Source organism: Babylonia areolata, chromosome 26, assembly GCF_041734735.1.
Source record: "Babylonia areolata isolate BAREFJ2019XMU chromosome 26, ASM4173473v1, whole genome shotgun sequence".
Taxonomy (NCBI): Eukaryota; Metazoa; Mollusca; class Gastropoda; order Neogastropoda; family Buccinidae; genus Babylonia; species Babylonia areolata.
The window spans coordinates 16,751,302-16,772,155 of record NC_134901.1 but is presented as its reverse complement, the minus strand read 5'-3'; the positions used below and the strand labels follow the sequence as shown (position 1 = coordinate 16,772,155).

The following is a 20,854-nucleotide window of genomic DNA, read 5'->3' as shown; positions in this document are numbered from 1 at the left end:
AATTATCACTGCAAATTTCTTCATTTTCCAAAACTTTGCAAAAACAATATTGTTGTTTGTATTTCTCTTCATGGTAAAGCACGTTTAAAAAAGAAAAAGTTAAAAAAAAAAAAAAAAAAAGGCATGTTTTTCTCTAGCACTTCATTTTATCAAGGTGAAAATATCCAACGAATGTTGATAATAGAAGAAAGTACTGTTAACGACCATTAATAAAGCACAAAGAAATAACTGCACTGCCCATAGAAGCTACATAGAGAAAGAAATAGTATTAAAGTGTTAAGCTGGTATTTTTGGAAAAGACTTGGAATGGAAGAGGGAGCATCTAAAACTTCAGTGGAAAAAGTGGGCCTGATTGAAAGATCGATCTGGTATCTCCCCAATCTGCACATTGACCAAAACCTTGTATCAGCTAGGCAAAGTGGAGAGAAAGACCACATTCTGTTCCACCGAGATTGAAAATGAAATTCAGTAATGTTGTTTTCTTGAGAAAGGGGCATGTATAGAGTGTGTATGTGTATGCATATGTGTGTGTGTGTGTGCACGTACATGTGTGTCTGTGTGTGTGTGCTTGTGCATGTACATGCGTGTGTGTCTCTGTGTATGTGTGTGTGTGTTCTGTGGCCTAAACCTGAACAGTTCCACTTACATTTTTCATTTTAATGGAAATTGCTAACTAAAAGACAAAAGGTCTGTAAAAAATTAAGACAAATCTGAATATATGTAAATATAAACACATAAACATGATTCTGCCCTTGTACTGTGATAACTAATATATTTATCATTTAGAAACAAAAAGTACTATAAATGATTAAAATACATACTTATCATTTAGAATCAAAAAGTACTATAAATGATTAAAATACAATCACAATTACTGGTAAACTGATTATCAAGACCTCACCGGATAACATCATCAGACTGAACATTGTGTTTTAAAAAAAAAAATGAATAAAATTATTAAGGCAGATAGTTGGTAAGATATTTGATTTTTTTTTTAATACATGCTTAAGTGCAAATTCTATCAATATTTGTTTTAAACCAGTAACGAATAAACCAGTACACACTATACTTTAGCATACAGATACAGATTACATATTTCTCATTGTAATTTAAGGCAAAATTTTTAATTAAAAAAAAAAAAGATTTTCAACAACAAAAAAACTGACATAAAAAGCTCTACATTTAACAAAGTGTACATAGCATGTAGAAGTTTAATATCCTCCAATTTCATGAATGTTGTTGAGGCATTTGTGCTCACTTCTTCCAACAATTGTTGATATGTCAAATAAATGATATGATTATTATTCACTGTCATTCTAAAACTTTCAATAATAAAATACATTGCAGTAGTTAAAACAGATTTTTTTATGAAATCAAATTGAATTACCTTGCTCACTGCCCATGCTAAATGACACTGTAATATATCAAAATCTCAATAATGAACAATCACAGTGACTCTCACTCCTAGTCAAACTATTTTAAGCCAACGATGCTTTCTGACAATAAAATCCATGAGTTACAAATCTAAAACCCTTGAACAGTTGATTCCCTGCAACTTCACATATGTGAAAGCTGATGGGACTTTGTTTTCTTGCCTGGTCTTTGTTAGAACAAAAATCACAAGTACTACACGTTTTGTTTGTTGACTATATTATTGCCAATCAAATACAAATTGTCTTCATCATTCTGGACTAGTGGTGAGGAACGTTTATGACAAACACTTCGTAACGTAATTCATTTTTACCTGAAGAATATGTGCCTGAGTACAAACAAGCTCTCAAATAAGCAATCTGAACACTGGACTTAACTCAGCAGGTCAGAGGCATGAGTTCTCGTCTTCTGGCCCAGGCCTTTTGCCACGGGGGAGAACTAGCTACAGTTTCAGAGTACAGCACGATGGGCGCCATAGCCGAATGGTTAAAGCGTTGGACTTTCTATCTGAGGGTCCCGGGTTCGAATCACGTTGACGGCGCCTGGTGGGTAAAGGGTGGAGATTTTTACGATCTCCCAGGTCAACATATGTGCAGACCTGCCAGTGCCTGAACCCCCTTCGTGCGTATACGCAAGCAGAAGATCAAATACGCATGTTAAAGATCCTGTAATCCATGTCAGCATTCGGTGGGTTATGGAAACAAGAACATACCCAGCATGCACACCCCCGAAAGCGGAGTAAGGCTGCCTACATAGCGGGGTAAAAACGGTCATACACATAAAAAGCCCACTCGCGTATATACGAGTGAACGTGGGAGTTGAAGCCCACGAACACAGAAGAAGAAGAAGAAGAAGAGTACAGCACTGCATGCTCAGCTGTCCGTCCAAATTTTCCTGAGAAGAAAAAAGCAAAATACCTGAAGCCAATGACTACTACAAACTACAGTTCAGTACTTAACCAACAACAGACAAAGCTAAACGCTGGAAAATTTGTTCACCACATTTCAGAATCAATGTCCATTTAGAACTCAGCGACCTTGAGAGTGATACATTCAGACTGACCGACTGATTAAAACTCAGCAATGTCTAGATTCATGATACTTTTGACTACAACAGAAGAAACAATAAAAGTGAACCTGAAACAAAACCAGGTAGCCTCTCTATACTTGATTTTTTCTCATTTTGAATCCAGCAACAAAGTGCAATAAGGTAACTCACTAAGTGCTATACGGTAACTCACTAACTTCAAAATCATATCCTCTGCAGCTGATATGTCAAGCTTTATAAAATATTTTATGCTTTATGCTAAAAACAACAATTAATCAATCAACTGAACTGTCCATTGGCTATATTATTATGACTGACACCTTGAGGTATGAAACTGATTTAGATTCAGACAGTGCAAGTGCGTGCAAATATAATTTGACAAGCACTGACAAAACTATCACAACACACGCTCACAAAAAACAATCCCTCAACATCAACCATTACTAAACAGTCTTGAACAAATCCAAACAAAGCTAAACAAAATACACATACTCCCTTCAAAAGAGCAACAACCATCTCAATTAGCATAAATACAGCTGCCATACTTTGAAACAAAACTGGTAAACATCAAAGGCTCTGATCAGCTGGCTGGTGATTAAGTTATCATACATGATATTGACTATAAAGAATCAACTCACGGCAGTATCCTTGTACAACAAAGTCTCATTCTGGTAAAAACTGGACTCTCCGATTGTCAAACCCAAAACATGACAAGATAAAACTGCAACTTAAAAATGAAAGAAAAAGTAGTATGGTTCTGACACTAGAATCAAGGTTATTTATCAAAAAACAACAACTACACCACCACAACAACAACAACCCACAAACACACATCAATTCTGACCAAACATCTGCAAGCACAATTACAGAATATACAGAAATCACTGCAAAAACCATTACCACCAACAAAACTGGATTCAATACAGAGAAAAGGTGACCTAAAAATTCAGATCAGACCTAATAATTGCTTTAAAAATCCAAGCAAATTCAATTTCAGGATTGCAAAGTATATAACATAATATTGCAAAGTACGCAGGCTTGCTGTTGTTTTTTCTAACCCTCCCCCCACCCCACCCCCCAAAAAAACCCAGTGAAAACAAAAAAGAAAAACAATTTTGAAAAGGAGAAAGCAAAGAAATAAAATGGATACAAACATTTCTTGAAGAAACTGAAATTTTACGGAAAAAAAACAACAAACAATAAAGATGTTATACACAAAATGAGAAACAGAGGGAGTAAAAGAGCTAGATAAACTTGAAAGCAAAGTCACATTAAATTAAATAAATGTTAATTAATGTACAGTTTTCAGCTTTAGTTAACTGGTTTCCTTCTCTCTTTCAAATGTCAGTTTCTGAACATGGAATCACATGGTTTTGTTATTGTACTGCATTAAATTCAGTTCTGCTCCATCCTTTCTATCTTGCAAACAACAAGATGCACCAGTGGCAAGTTAGTTACAGAATAACCTTTTGTGCATGTGCCTGTGCATATTCAAAAACAACAAAAATGAAAATACACTAGCACATACAATGTACTGACTGTTAACATCAAATATCAACATTTGGCATGATTGTCAAGATATGACCATGGAAGACCTGTTAATAAATCATGTCTGAAGCAACACAAAGTGATCCTGTGTGCAAGCATGTGTATGTACAATCACAAACAAACACGTTCAGTGTACTTAAAAACACAACAACAACAACAGGTTAGTCATCACAAATCTGCTCATAAGAAATTGTTGCTCACAATTTTAAAACTGCTTGACAAAACAAATAACAGCAAATAATAATAATAATAATAAATCACATACACTTTTATACACAGAACTGGCACAAACCCAAAAGTACTCTATGTATTCATTAGGCTGTTGTCCTTGTCCAAGCATACTATTAAAAGTAAGTAATACTATTTCGAACTAACAACATCTACAAATTTGTATGAGTATACAAATGATCCTGAAAAAGGCAAATCAACAATTAGAAAGAGCAGTTTTTTTGTTGGTTAACGGCAGAAATAACGGTTAGTATATGAATACAAACAGATTATGGCATTATCTGATAATACAACATCTTTCTGCCGATTGAGTGGAAAAAATGTATTGTTTGTATGAGGATGTTAAAAAAAAAAAACCTCCAAAAACTTGTGCATCTATATGGCGTCAAATTAGTTTTTAACTTTTCAATATACAAGAAATCATTAACACATTCATCATAATCTAGGTTTTGAAACAAACAATAACTGAAAAAATATGCAAATAAATACAATGAAAAATTTAATCATTTAAAAAACAAATAAACTGAAAAAAAGGGCAGAGTAAGAATTATATATTGGCATGATTTCCTTTTCTCTACCTTTTTTGTTGTTGTTGTTGTTGTTGTGCATATGGAGAAAAACAAGCTGAAGAAGACACAAGCATACACACACACACCTTGTGTTTATGATAATTTAAAAAAATACATATACCAAACTTACTCCAAATTACAATAATAAAGACTCATTCCAGTGTGTTCTCCAGTGAGAAATGCCTGTCAAGCTCCAGCAGACACTCGTTACTATTGACAGCAATATCAAACAGAACGCTGTTCCTTCATGACTAGTCACTACTATCCAACTGCCATTTCAACATTCACTCAAGCAAGCACATCTTCAGACTCCTATATATGCGGCTGTAATGCTGACATTTTCCTGAACTGTAATCTAAACATCAAGTTCATCAATAGGAAGGCATCTCCTGATTTTGTAGAAAATTTCTCATAAATTCTTCCTGCCTTTCTGTCGTTGAAGGAGAATCTCTCCATATCTCAGAAACAGGACTCAGTGACTAAAAACACATCCCTGATACAAAACAGAACAAATGAATAAAGGAAGAAAAGAAAAAAAAAAGACAGAAAAAGGCCTCATTTGTCTTCAGTTGTAACAAGTTGTACTCTTCTAAATCCTGTCTTTCTCTTTCAGCCCCCCACCACACCCCCACCTCCTCTTAAATCAAAATAATGAGCATCTTCCTCTTTCACTCCCCCCACTCGCCCACGCCCAGTCCTTAGTCAAAGTAATGGCAGTCTTTCACCCTATCATCTGACACTCATATTCAACAAACACATACACACATACACAACACATGCAAATTATTAGAAAAAATAAATTTTAAAAATGTACCATAAGGCAAGAGAGAGCAAGTGGACTTTCATCATGGAGAAAAAAAAATCTTCACAAATAAGCTATCTGCTCTGTAACAAACTATGCAACCAGGTTTCTTCCCAAGGTTAAAAACAATCCTTTTGCAAGAGTTATCAGCAGTTATCGTTGAAACCATAAACTTTCAACTGTGGACAAAGAAATATTATGTTACTCACTGAAAAAAATCTTGATTCAGAATCGTGATAAAAAATAAAAGAAAAACAAAGTGTAACATGTTTATTATTCCATATTAAAGATATTACATGTATTATACTCCACTAAATGCACACACACACACACACACACACATACAGAGAGACATGCACCAACTTAAAGTGGGAAAAGTGGGTTAAATAGTCAGAAAATGTTTTCCTTATAAAAAGGAATACAGAAATTCAGAATGTAAACTGTAAAATTTTCTCTCAAACCATTTGGAAGACTTGAGAAGCAACATGCCAGAGAAGGCATAGGATAATGACACTGAGATCACATCAAAACTACAGCTTTGCATGTAGCCTGTGGATAACTACTGCATAAAAATGAAACATGCACACAGAAAAGGCTATGTATAGGAGCAAAACTTCCCCCCAGCAACATAATTTTACATTGTTACCAAAAAAAAAAAAAAGAACACACCCAAAAAAACACACACACACAAAAGACAAAAAGGTCTAAAAATAGTACAGAGCTGGAAACTATGAGTAAATAACTCTTGTCAAGAAAAAGAAACAGACAGTTTAGCCTGTCCATGAACATTTTATCTTCCAGCTTGTCTATTAAGTCCACAGCCATTCATGCAGAAGAAAGAAAGGAACAAACCACATTCCTAAAGACAAGTGAATTTTGGTCACACACAAAGATGTTTCCTTTAAAATAAAATAAAAAGTAATCAATACTCTTGGAAACACAACTAAAGCATAACATTAAAATAAAATAAAAACCCAAAAAACAGCTGATATCTTTTATTTTTCAAATGTCTACTAAACCATTCTCCAACACTTGAAAGAACAAAACTTGTTGGAAGCATCAGAAATATAAACTTATATGTAAATAAACAGCCAGCAGCATGTTCGGTGTAATCTGTTACAAAAATGAAAAAAAAGAATATGGTTTGCTCAGTTCCCAGATACAATGCTTTATTTAGTACTTAAAAAAAGAAAAATGATGGCTCATATTTACACAGAATAACCAGAACATATTTTTATCACAAAGTTCACAGATCCTTCTTTTGCTCCACAGAGGTAACATACAACATGATGAATTTGTGGTAATGACGTAATAAATATCATATCACTTAGTATCTTACAATACTGTTCTGACTAAAGAATGGATTTGGATTCCAGCCTGTAAGGTTGGCACTTATTTTCATACAAATAGAAGTTCATAATTCTTTTTCAGGCTGGTTTGTTCTTGTTGGGTTTCCTTTCTTCCGTTACTGTTAAAAATCGGACGGCACTATTTTTTTCACTGGAGACAAACTGGGTTTTCTCATGTGCTGCACCTCTCACATGCTCATTTATGTTTTTGCGAATGAAATTTTATGTGTACAGTCACATTTTACTCCAGATGTTTAGGATCCATGCTCTCAGTTTTCTAGGATGGCGCATGCCAAATATTTCTGCATGTCCAAAACTGATGTTAAGGGATCTTTCAAATGCGCAGTTTGATCATCTGCATGTCTGAACACATGAGATGACTCAGAGATGATCATGTGTGCACATGTTGAGAAAGGAAATCAGGTGAGCCTCCACTTCCCAACTACTGTGAACTGCTCGTAAGCTCTCTCCTGGGAAAGTGCATCACCATAAACCAGCACCACACTATCTTTTCCTGTCTGCATGTGTGTGTGTGCTTCACTATCAAAGCGGATTTTTCTACGGAATGTTGCCAGGAACAACTCTCCCCCCCTGACTCCCCGACCCCCACACCCCAGCTCCTATCCCCCACTCTCCCCCGACCTGAATCCTGTCGATATGGCTTTGAAATAAGACCCAAGGTGGTAAGATATAAGTAAGAAATCTTTTCTCCTCTCTTCATCAAAATGCGTTAGAATGCGGAAGAGGAAAGGAGCTTTCAATTATTCAAGAACAGTGCTGTATTGGAAGACAAAATGGAAGGCCAGTCTCGAATAGAAACCCCCCAAAATTGAGATCACAACTAGCACAGCACATATGCAACAATAAATCTTAGATTGGCTGTGTAATCTCTTTTTGAGTTCTAATGTTTTGGACGAAATACACACAAGCACTCTCTCACACAGACACACTTTTACAAGTTCTTATGCTCCAAAGGAAATACACACAAGAACTCACACGCACATAGATACACACATTTTTACAACGTCCAGTACACATGGTTTAGCAATACTCAGTTCACACAACAGCAACAGCAAAAAAGCCTGGCCCAAACTGACAAGGCCTGAAAGAAGTTATGCTGTAAAAAACAAAAAAAAAGTAGCATAGATCACTCTCCACCTCAGTCTACAAACTACAAACACGCGCCACATTTATGAATGACACGTTATCACACTCTACCTTGGTCTACAAAGCATGAACACACCATGTATTTATCAATCAAATGTTAATGAAAGAATAAATTAGTTTGCTCATAAGTCATCAACATCTATAGTTCTATGTACAGATACACTGCAAAACATACTTTATTTGTAATAAATGATTTGAAATAATATTGATTACAATAATGATGTTATGGTTTTATTAAAAATACATTTTTTAACAATCAATTTCAAAGCAAGCCTAAGGAATCTGTTCTCAGATTTGTATTGCATTGTGCAGTATTTAATAGTACCATTTTATAATGTATTGCATAGTGTTGCATTGTATGGCATTGTACTGTATTGTATTGTAATATACTGTATTCTTCACACAACAGACTTGTGTGAAAGTAGAGAGGGACATCTCTATGCAGCACCATACTTTTTAGGCATTTGTTTATTCTTATCTCTCTCTCTCTCTCTTTATTTTTCTTTGATTATTCATTTTTTTTACCTGTTCTGCATTTGTATGTTTCCCAGTCTGCAGAAAATTCAACAGAATCAACTTTTCTGGTGAGTGTGTGTGCGTGTGTGTGTGCGCGCGCTCGCGCTTGTGTGTATGCATGCTTGCATGCATGTATGTGTGCTTGCATACAACCTCCGTTCACATCTGAAAAAAATCAGCACCCAAAGCAAAATTGAAAGACTGGCACCCAGACTACCATTCAAGGTCTAATGAAAAGTGCATCTGGCAGAGCATGGAAGAGGGATGAGGATGTGTGGGGGAGATGGGGGGGAGGGGGGTGGGGATGGAGGTTGTGGTGAAAAATACTGGCCTATGTAAAAACACTGGGATCTACCTGGGTGCTGTATACACCAAGCTACTGCTCTACTGCTTCATGAAGCTGCTGTATGGTGGAGTTAACAATTTTATGTAAGGAACACAAAGACTTAAGTGTGTTTACCTGTGTGTGCACTTGCGGGCATGTGTATGGTATTAATGTGTGTATATATGCACAACTACATGCACAATTAATCTGCATAAGGCTACCTATTGCATTTTGCGTGCGCACGTGTGTGTGTCTGTGTATATGTGTGAGTGTGAGAGTGTGTGCATGCGTATGTGAGTGTATGCATGCATGTGTGTGCCCATGCAAGCACACATGTGCATGCACAAGCACACATGCCAATGTGTGTGTGCATGCAAGACACATGTTATCAAATCAATATTAACAAAGGCTTGCCATCCAAGGTGAAAGACAATGAAGAACCTGAACTCCTCCTGTAAATTCATAACTTGATCCTTCATCCTCTTGTCTGACCTTGCTTTGTCTTGTCTCGGTGCAACACAGTGATAATGTCACATGCATCATCAGTCTATGGCAAAGATGTTGCTGAGTTAACAACTAACACTACAACAAGCATAATAAGCCACCAGTCATGTGATTAGTAACATCTGCTCAGTACATAGCAATATCCAAATTCAGCATCAGCAAATTCATTGTGATCATCTATGAATATAGAAATGATCATAACCCGAAAAAAAGATACAAAAATACAATAAATATCACATAACTTGAATACTGTATAAATGCCACACTATAATAAGACTAGATATATGCATACATGCAAAGACACTGACAAAAACATTCTAACGGATTTCCAAAATATTAACAATAAATAATACAGCCATAATACATGAATCACTGTTAATACTATATTCAAGTACTCACACTCAAAAGCTGAATAAGAGCATGTGTTATAATAAAACCAAAACTTTACACATAATATGTTAAGGCTGTTCAGAGTCAATGCCACTTACTTCTGACTGACCTTGTGCACCAAGCATGAGACAAGGGAAGGAAGCAGGAGAGACTGAGAGGGAAAGAGGGGGAGGAGAATGGAAAAGAAAAAAGGCTGTATATCTCCCATTCCTCATAGCTCAAAAGTACAGCAACCACAAACACCAGCGATACAAGCAATCAACAGCAGGCATGCTCCTGTCCCTGATAAGAAATTCCACTACACAAAAACAAAACAAAGGCATCGTTCAAAGTTTTTCTTTTACACATCAGCAGTTCGGTTATCATTCACCCCCTAGCAAGTAGTGGTGAAAGTCATGATCATTTACACTAAAAAGATCAAGTCATATCTAGTTACAGATGATTAAACATAACCAGTTTTGTGGCATACTGAAGAAAGTCCATAACCAGCTTTCTGCCATTCATATCAATGCCATGCTATGTTTTGTATTGTTCTAGTTTTAGCACAGGTACTGTGTGGACAGTGCACTTCTATGCCACCATGGCATTTATAAATACAGAAACATTCAAGAGTTTAACCATGCCAGAACATGTATAACAGAGAATACTCATAACCCAAACAGTAACTATGAACACCATGACCATGAAACACCACTTTTCAAACAACAATAGATATAAAAAAAAGGCTTTATGAAAGGCAGCATTTGCAAACTTTACGTGGACAAGAAGCTTCAGAGTCGGTTTCAAGCAGGTGTCAAAGTGTGCAGATTGATCCATATACACTGAACCACACCTGCTTAAGGGAAAGAAAACAACACATGCCTGACCTTCGCATTAACCAAATGCACTAGTCGGGCCTTGAGAAAAGGAGAAGAAGAGATATAAGTTAAAAAGTAGAAGAAGAGATGTAAGTTAAAAAGTAGAAGAAGAGATAAAAGAGAAACAATCCCAGTACCACTTGTAATCAGGTGTCTGTGCAGCACTGTGGAGTTGAGCAAGACAAACACAGCAAGGCCAGGCGAACAGCCACATCGCCTGATGCTGTTCATACACACAGAAACTGCAAGGCCTGCCCCAGAAAATGTCCATGATCAACTTACGAAAGAAAGTCCACACATACACACTACCTTTACTCTGTGTGAGGCTTGATTGCAACTGTTTTTATTCTTAAATGGATAATCGCATTTGGCGTGTACGCTTTGGTATGAGAACTGAACATCCAGGTATTAAACACTTTCCAGCTAGAGCTTGAACGATGTTGTGTTGTTTTCATCAATGGCTGACCTACGACACAAAAACTACAGCCTGTGAACAACTCACTCTGTTGCACCAATTATCCATGTCCCTGTCTTGATTTATATCTTGTTGTCATTGCTTTCTTAAAACTCGTTTCTGAGACTGACTTCCACATCTGTGCCTTAAGCATCAGTTACAGTGTAACTCTATTTTTCTTGTCACTTCAGAACTATCAGACAAGGTTTCACATGTATTGTCTCTGTAAGCTAAGGCAGAGACAAACGAAGCTGAGCCACTGAAAAGGAACAAACGAAGTCTGCATCTGCTCTGGTCTAGTGGGCTAAGTAAGGTGTTTGAACCATTTTTAATAGTATATTTTCAAAGCTTTTCAATGGCACATGAAAACAACAAAGTTGAGAGAGTCTCACCCGCAACAGAGGTGAATAACACTGACATACATGCCATACACACTGCTATACTTTCATAAAAACACACTGCTATACTTTCATAATGACACTTATTTTTACAACTTTTGGAAACCAACCTTTTTTTTTAAACTGTGATATGACACATTGCAATACTTTCATAATGATGCTTATTTTTACAACTTTTGAAAACCAACTTTGTTTCTTCTTTTCAAATCTGTGCGGATGCATTGTTTCTTTCTTTTTTTGTTGTTGTGCTTTGTTCTTCTTCTACAGTCAGCAGCAGCAAACCAGGTCAGAAGCACATCATTGTCATTATTGCTGACTGACCAACCAGTCATAAATGGCCATATGTCAGAAGCTTGGGGTCAGAGTTCTGGCACAACGGTTTCAAGCAGCTTATGTGTATAAACAGCAAGAGAAAGGCATGCTTTAACAGGAGGACATGACTTTAATGGAAGGGCAAGGACTTTAATGGAAGGAGTCGGCTTAACCCTTTGAGCCCTGACCACCGCTTTACCGGTGGTGGGGAGGGGTGGCATAATGCCTGGCCACCAGTTGAGCGGTGCGTAAACACTTGTCGTGTTTTGCTATTGGTTGACTTATATTGAAGAGCCAATCAGAAAAACCGTAATATTCCAACGCCAGCGAACGCTGTACCAACATTGCTACGCCCCCTCACTGTGTTTTGTGCATGTGCTTTGGATAAAAAAGATCGATTTCTACCATGAAGCGTGCAGAGTCTCAGCCTGACATGCCTCCTTTGATCAACTGATTCTGCATGCTCAGATTCATTTTCAACATCACTATCTGTAGCAAAATTCCACCTCACTATCAGAGTAATCATTGTCATACTCTACTTCCGATAAATCATCAAGCATATCAATTACTTGCTGCATTGTGTACAGTTGTTTTCTCGCACATTTTGTCCCTGATTTCTGCCCTGACGGGCCAGGCTGGACTGCACGTTTCAAGTGTTTACGCACCGCTCAACCGGTGGCCGGGCATTATGTCATTTTTCTCTGCCACCGGTAAAGCGGTGGTCAGGGCTCAAAATGTTTAATACCAATTATTTGCAAATTTTGGCTCAGGAGCTCAGGCAGAAGGGTTAAAATTGCTCAGGAACTCAGGGCTCAAAGGGTTAAAACAGGACATTACTATAGTTTAATGGAAGGACATGAGTTTAACAGAAGGACATGACTTTAATGGAAAGGCAAGGACTTTAATGGAAGGACATGACTTTAACAGGAGGACATGAATTTAATGGAAGGGTAAGGACTTCACTGGGAGGACATGACTTTAACAGGACATAACTTTAACAGGAAGACATGAATTTTATGAAAGAACATGACTTTAACAGGATATGATGTGAACGGCTGAAGTATGATGTTGGCCATTAGGCGATCAACCCCAGACGGCTGACTTTGGCGGAGAGGAAGGTGTGGATGATGAACACGATGGGCTTGGGACAAACACCAAGATCCAGCTCCTGTAACACACACATGCCGACATCAGACGTTGTTTATCTCTCAGCCCACCAACCTTAAACTAAAGACCACCTTCACTCTCAGAAACAACAGCACAACAATTTCATGCTTCAAACTTCATGAACATATAAAATGAAGAAAATTCTTTTCCAAACATGTTTCAGTCAACTTACTTACCAGAACACACTGGTGCAAACTCCGGCAGGGGTCGAATTCCTGTCCTATGCAAAATACTACTTCGCACCAGCCGCCGTGGCGAAGTGGTTAGCGTCGCGGACTGACGGCTGGGAGGACGCGGGTTCGAATCCCAGCGGAGGTGGGTTTTTCGGCCCGTCGCCGGCTCCTACCCAGAGTTGAGTGTGCTGTGGGCTTAAATGGGGAGACTGGGACCACACAGTCGAGTGTCATCCACTTCAAGGATGCGTCTTTGGGTGTGTTGCTCTAATAACCTGACCAACACTGCAAGTGTCTGTATCTCTCGGGCCTGGTTAACGCCGGGATATCATTATGACAGGAAGCGTAGAGTACAGCCTTGTCACGCAGTCCCAAACCAAAAATGGACCTCCATAGCAACATCGTCATCGTCATCCTCCTGCTCCTTCATCGTCATCAATATAAACAAAATAGTCTCAAAGTCTGTGGCCTTTCATGCCCTGCTCTCATGGTGACCTCAATTTCGATACCCCTCCACTTCCGTGCTTGGGGTGAGTCCTGTCAATGTCATCAGTGTCGGCAGATTCATGGGGGGCTGTTGTTTGAGGGACGTGGTGGCGGTCTCCACTCTGGGAGGGACGCTCACTCAGTCTGGCTCCGCAACTAAGCCATTATTGTCGTTAGTAGGGGGCTTAGTAGGTGGTGTCCTGTTAAAATGGAACAGGCACCACTGAACACCACTGAAGTGACTCAGCAGCAGTGCAGGGTCTCCTCTGATGTGTGGCCTCCTGGCGACCTAACATCGATGGTTCCCTGTGGACTGCCGACGCTGGAAATGCGACGGACGAACCCGGGTGTGGCTGTGTATTGGGGAATCTAAATGAGCGGCGTGGGAGTAATGCCATTGAAACGGTGCAGATGATGGGGCAGCAAAAAAAAACAAAAAAACTACTTCGCCCACTAAAAGACAAAAGGTTTTCAACAAGAATTATGAAGAGTCAACACATCTAATGCTTTATAAACCTTAGATGAACTTATTCTTGACGAGAAGATTACAGAAAAAGATAATAACTTCACGTTATTGTCATTATTGTTGCTTATACCCCACACAGAGCCATATGATGGCAGAAAATACTGTTAATGTCAAAAAAGGAAAAAAAAAACAAAAAGAAAATTAGGTACACGTTCTGTCACCTGCGTCTGATACTGACCATTCAATCAATTCCGCACCAGACAACTAAAAACAAAAACAAAACAAAAAAAACTGAATTCAAACATAATTACACATAATAGTCCATATCACATAGAAACAGGCATACAAAACCGATGCATGCCTGCAGGTTCATCACATGTCCCTGACACAAGTAAGAATACACTGCATAAACTGTCAAGTTAAGAAAAAACACAAAATATCTATTACTTTTTTTTTAAGAAAAAGAAATACGGGTGAATGGACCAGCAAAGCAGAAATCATGAAAGGAAGGAAGGAAAGAAAGAACAGCAAAAATCCAAAAACAAAGAGAGTGACAGAAAAGAGGAAATTTCCAGCGAAAACTTTCTGACGAGGTGGGGATGGGTATGCGACCAACAGATACCACAACACAAGCAGTGTCACATCAATGCTGTAAGACCTGGAGTGGGATACACTAGAGACCAGTTCCAACTAACAGTGCTTTATGAAGTCATCTACAACATTGTGGACATTAGACCAGCCACCTAATTGTTATCGGTAAAGTAAGCACAAGAACCTGTGCAAACTACAGGCAGAAATTCAGACATTTTTCCTTCCAGGTAATAAAGTTTGAGAAAAGCTTCTTCTTTTTTTTCTAAGAACAGTTCCTCTTTGGAACTCCCAACCAGCCACAGTTGTTGAGACTCCTTGCTTGGCATCCTTCAAGCATGAACTCCACAAGCTATCATTTAGATTTGCTATTTACTTTGCACAAGTAGCGTCAGCGGAGTTTGGGGCTTGTCCCCAGGGACTGCTATGGTAGCCAGACTGGCCTAATTGGAGACGTGACAAACTGGGGTTCTCTTTCTCTCTCTCTATTCTATGTTTTCTTCTGACCTAATTCTATTTATTTTCAGTTTCCTCATAAGTGCACTTGCAACACTGTATTATTATAAAAAATGATGGCACGGCGATACTGATTGAGATAAAGATACAGATACGATTTGGGACTGAAAAAAAGCCCCAGGCATTCCAACCAAGGGAAGGAAACTGAGGTTACCTGTTCACCGTCATCACCAAAATCCAACCACAGGAGGCGGTGACCGTCATCAGCTGACATGCGGAGCTTTTCAAAGGGGAACTGCCAGAACATGTTGGGAGGGGGACGCTGCTCCCCCGAACCTCCCTCCTCCACCTCCTCCGACAGGGTGAAGCCATTCTCGTAGTGCACCAGCAGGCGGCACTTCTTGTCCTTCCATTTGGCGGCTGGCAGAGACAAGACATGATGGGTAAGTGATTACTTTTGCTGGCTGTGTGTGAGAATGTTTGTTTCTGCATGCGCTGAAACTTGTTTGGGTATGGTTTGTAATACTTAAATGTATGCATATTTATGTAAGTATACATTTCAATTCATAATGTTTTAACTCATTATGTGCTTGGTGAACTTTCGCTGGTTGTGTTTGAACATGTGTATCTGTTTTTGCGTGCGCTGACACTTGTTTGAGTATGCTTTGTCATACTTGAATGTATACAGTTTATGTTACTATACCTTTTATTGCAGCAAAGTGAGAGCTGTAAGATCAATGGTTTCTCCATTACAATAGGAAGTCATTTACAGCTTAGTCTTTTGTGACATCTATGACTCTCAATCAGGGAGGCAAGATTGCACTGAGACCGTCTTGGCCGAGAGAGTGGGGATGTAACTTGGGCAAGACACTCTGACTCTCCACTATAATCAAATTATAACCCAGATAGTTGGGACAGCAGATGCTGTTCTGATGGTCATAGTCAGACACGACTATCATACCTTTCATTGTAAATACCACAAGCTCCCTGTCTGGGAGATGTGAGAGTCAATTTGTAACATATCATCATCATTCTTATATTTCTGGAAAATAATAGTCATTCTTATATTTCTGTAATATATCTTCATTCTTATGATTCTACAAGTAGCAAAGTGTCTACTGACCACAGGTCACTTCCTTCATCAGAGCCACAGCCCCATGAGAACCCTGCACCAAGGCCCGGGACCAGAAGGCCAGGTCTCTCTGGGTTTCCACCCGGAAAACATGCACCTCCACCCCATTGCGCGTCCCTGAGCGTGTTCCGAATGACAAGACGTCCCCCCCTCCATTCTGGCTGCTCTGTTTGCCGCAGTGAACAAGTCTGAGGGGAAAGAAAAAAAGGGGTTGATGGTAAATAAAAAGCTGTCGGTGGTAAATAAAAAGGAGTTGATGGTTTAGAGTCAATGGTAAACTAAACAACATTCAATGATTCATGTTTTAAAACTTGTCAAAAATTTTTTTTTAATAAATATTAAAAGAGCTGAATCACAATGGTTATCTCAACACTGACTTTCCACTTTGCTGAGATTTTTTCACAGCTGGATCTGCACTCACCATGTCTAACTTTCTGACCTCTACCTTTTAAGATCATTGGGGGAGTTAATTCATAAACACTGTGTCCAGGGCTTGGCATAGGAAGGTGGGACCCAAGTCTCTCCTTCCATCACTTAAAACCTTCCTGACCAAATTCACATCTGTACCATTCATTTCTGGGTGGAGTGAGGAAAATTGTAGGATAGTGCCTTTCCCAAGGACGCAACACCACGCCGAAACAGGGACCACTAACTCTTAATCACTGGGGAACACTGGATCAGAAGTCCTGCACCTAACCGATTCTGCCTCTACTGGAAATACATTACAAACCAACAAATACATAACAAAAACCCAACCCCACCTGGTGGCTATCAGCTGGTGGTCTTGGAAGGGAGTGGCCCACTCTTCCTTGGTCCAGGGGGCAGTGTCATACATCACAATGTCTTTGTCTGTCAGCGCCACAAACACTGGCTTCCAGGAATGTGCTGAAGACGACTTGTCCTCCCCTGGTACCTGATTTCAGTCACAAATCATATCATGTTCCTCATACGGTCATAGCCCAGCTGATCATAAAGGGGTCATTTAGGGTTTAAAACCATTCAAGGAGAACCCCAAATAAGGTTAAAAGGTCAAATAAAACAATGTTGTACAGACCTAGTCGTTGAGATATATACATCTTGCTCAGACCACACAAACTTTAAATCAAGTTAAACTCTTGGAAATTAAATAAAAAAGAATAATTTACTTATGTTTAAACCTTCAGTGATAATCAACCAAATACTGAGTATGGGTTACCTATATGGGGGGTAAAAACATACTGAATAGTGGAGGAAATATGGACCTCTGTTGTTTGTGGACTACAACTGCCATGTTCACATGTAGTTTAAAAGAGGGCTTACTGGCATGTATTCAACTGTTTTTACCCCCCATATGGGTGACCATACTCCATTTTCAGGGGTGTGCATGCTAGGTATGTTTGTGTTTCCATTACTCATGGAACACTGACTATGGAATATTGGCTTTTTAATCTGCATATTCAATATTCTGCATGATACACATAAAGGCAATTTAGCACTGGCAGATCAGACATACATCAACCTGGGGGATCAGGAAAAAAAAATCTGCATTCTTAACCCACTAAGTGCTGATAGTGATATTGGTATCAAACCTAGTACCCTAAGACAGAAAGTCCAATGCCCTAACCACTCAGTTACTGTGCCAGCAAATATTTATACATTACTGTATCGTATTCTGTGTACCTCATTCAGGAGGTCAACATCCTTATAAAAATGAACATACCATTCATTCATTCACACTGCACCTACCAGTACCTGTTCAGAAAGCCAGCCCATGTGTCGAATCTGCTGCTGACTTGGAGCGGAGCTGATCATCTGGTTGGACTCCCCAATCGCCTGCTGGGTCAGCAGCAACACATTGGAGTGGATGGCGTTGAACCAGTTGCCACACATCACACTGTCTGGAAACCTCAGAGCACACAGCCCCTTCCCGTCAGGGGAGTGCAGTTCCAGAGTCCGTTTTTCATTATCTGCCACTGTGAGGTTGCGACACAGGTAGCAAAGTCGGAGGGGGATCGTCTTCGTCTCGGACCAATTGGCTTTCACGTCGTCCTTCTGGGCTGAGTCCTGGGATCCCCACCCAAGGTCACTGAGTGGAGAGGCTTTTTTGAAGTAGGGTGTCACTTCTCGCATGTACTTCACTGCAAAAGGAACATTACATTTATTATAATTTATAAATCAAGTACAATATGATTACTGAATACAGTAGTGAAGGCCTACTACTTAGTATACATGCTTTCTGAGTGGAGTGGAGTCACAGGATCATTTACATCCTTTTTTGGCTTTCTGCAAGTGTACAAAGAGGATTTGGGTGGCAGCAGGTTTTCAAATAAGTGTTGATGTGAGAGACTGGAAAAACAATTTCCTCCTTTAATCCACCTGATAAAATAAATAAATAAATAAAAATACTGGAATCAAACTCAGAACTCCCTGAATCAATGACCAACAATCTTGCCATTCAACTATTGCATCTGTCTGTAGTGTCATTATGTAAGCACTTGTGTCTGAAGGTATGAGAATGTAAACAGAAATTTATAATTTACATATAAAGTATCATAGTATTAATATGTTTGAGACCATGCACACTCTGGGACAGTGTGTGTGTAGAGAGGGGAGGAATGGGTCTAAAAAGAAAGTGAGTAGTGTCTGTATTCATGTGTGTATCATGTGTTCATCAAGCACATGTGTCTGAGTATGACACCTCTTGATTCATTTCGATGCACGTGCATGCATGAAATAATATTAACTCCCCGAGTCTCCACCACTCACCCACTCCAAGCCCACCCCCTCACTCATTCACAAGCACTCTATTGAGAAATTAGAAAAGGATGGAGGTAGGTAGGAGTTTTCAGGTCATTTACTTTAATCTCTCTCTCTCTCTCTCTCTCTCTCTCTCTCTTTAACCAAATTAAGAACTGAATTTATATTTTAAAAAATAAATAAATAAAAAAGTACCTTCCATTTCCACGACCTTTCCTGTTCGTTTCAGTGCACGCACAGCATCATCGTGAGTTGCCTCCCGTAGGTCTTCCCCGTTCACTGAAATGATCGCATCCCCGACATACAGTTTTTCCGTCTTGTCGGCTGCCATCCCCTTGAAGATCTTGCTGATCAAGATCGGCATCTTGTTCTCTACCCCACCTTTGATGCTGATACCCAGACCGTTCTGTTCTTCCTTCACCACTCGAACATATCTTCTCTGTCCAGCGATGCTGTCCAGTTGTTCTGGGCTCCCGTTCACATACCCGTGACATGTCCCAGAGGCGTCCAGAGAGCCGTTGAAAGTATTCGTCTGCTCCGGCGTTTCTGTCAACGTCAGGGTTAGAGAGTCCTCGTTCAGTACAACGCTCACTGGGCACCACTGTTGTCTGATGAAAACTTCGAAACGTCCCGATCGCGGCATCTTCGCCGCCATCTTGAAAGTTCTCACTTTCAGACGAACAATCCGGGTATTCTCCCTTTACGTAAAAAAAAGAAAAAAGAAAAAAAAAGTTAAAGAAAAATAAGCAAATATACCAATGGAAGGGAGAGTCAGATAAATACATATTCTCGTTGAGACAACTACTTTGTATGTGTTTCATCTTATTTGGGTCACTTTCATTAGTATTTCAGAGGAAAACATCAACTTCGACAAGCATGCATGCATGAAATATTATCTCCCCTAGCTTACCCCTCCACCCCTTTTCTCAATCTCTTGAGAAAATAGGACAAGGAGGTGGTGGGGATGGAGCAGTAAACAGATCTTTTGCATTTTGTTCTCGTTTGAACTGAAATATTCTGGCAAAAGAAAAAGGGTGGAGTCCGCAAGAACGAACTGCTCCAGCGGGTTAGGGGGCGGGGCCTTCCGTATTTTTATAGGCTTCTGAGTGCATGGTGTCAGCACAGTGATTCCTACAAAGAGGGGCTGACAAAGTTGGTGGCTGTTTGGTGTGGCCCGGGCTGCATCTTTTGGGGAGTTCAAAGCTGATTTTTTTAAATGTAATATTTACAGAATTGAATACAGGGCCCAAAGACTTGATGATATCGTCGATACCGAACAAAAAGTTGTTTTGTTGGCAGTGTTTGCGCAGTTGTATTTGTGTTTTGCTTTGCTTTATTTCACTTCTTTTAAACATCAGGACTCGATTTGAACTCAGGAAGAGTGCTACGTGCACACATCACTCTTGCATGAGGGATCGAAGGATCGGCTGGTTCTGTGCATGAGAGTCAATGATGAAGCTGATAACCACTGATATGTAGTTGATGCGGAAGTGAAGCTACTCATAGAAGAAAACAGTAAAGAAGAGGACATCATCATATACACAGATGGCTCAGTCACCAAAGACCAATCCGGTTGGGGATTCACTGCGAAACAAAATGGAAAAACAATTTGGGAAGAGAATGCTGCCTACAAAGTCACAACCTCCAGCCTAACCATGGAAGTTGAACTGAAGCTGCGACACATGCCCTCCAGTGGCTATCGTCCATCCATACTCCCGGAAATCAACATGCCATGATTCTAACCGACTCAATG

The 20,854-nt window shown here is 39.3% G+C and overlaps 1 protein-coding gene across 1 annotated transcript; it reads right to left on the bottom strand.

Annotated features, from left to right (window-relative positions):
- Positions 1-94: 94 nt before the first annotated feature.
- On the bottom strand, positions 95-19,768 carry LOC143300194 (beta-1-syntrophin-like). The gene is made up of 6 exons (XM_076613755.1): positions 19,297-19,768; positions 18,097-18,482; positions 17,127-17,278; positions 16,357-16,553; positions 15,448-15,653; positions 95-13,065 (listed from the first exon to the last, which is right to left on the bottom strand). Exons 1-6 carry the CDS (start codon positions 19,754-19,756, stop codon positions 12,973-12,975), a joined length of 1,494 nt encoding a protein of 497 aa, XP_076469870.1. The 5' UTR covers positions 19,757-19,768; the 3' UTR covers positions 95-12,972.
- Positions 19,769-20,854: the final 1,086 nt, after the last annotated feature.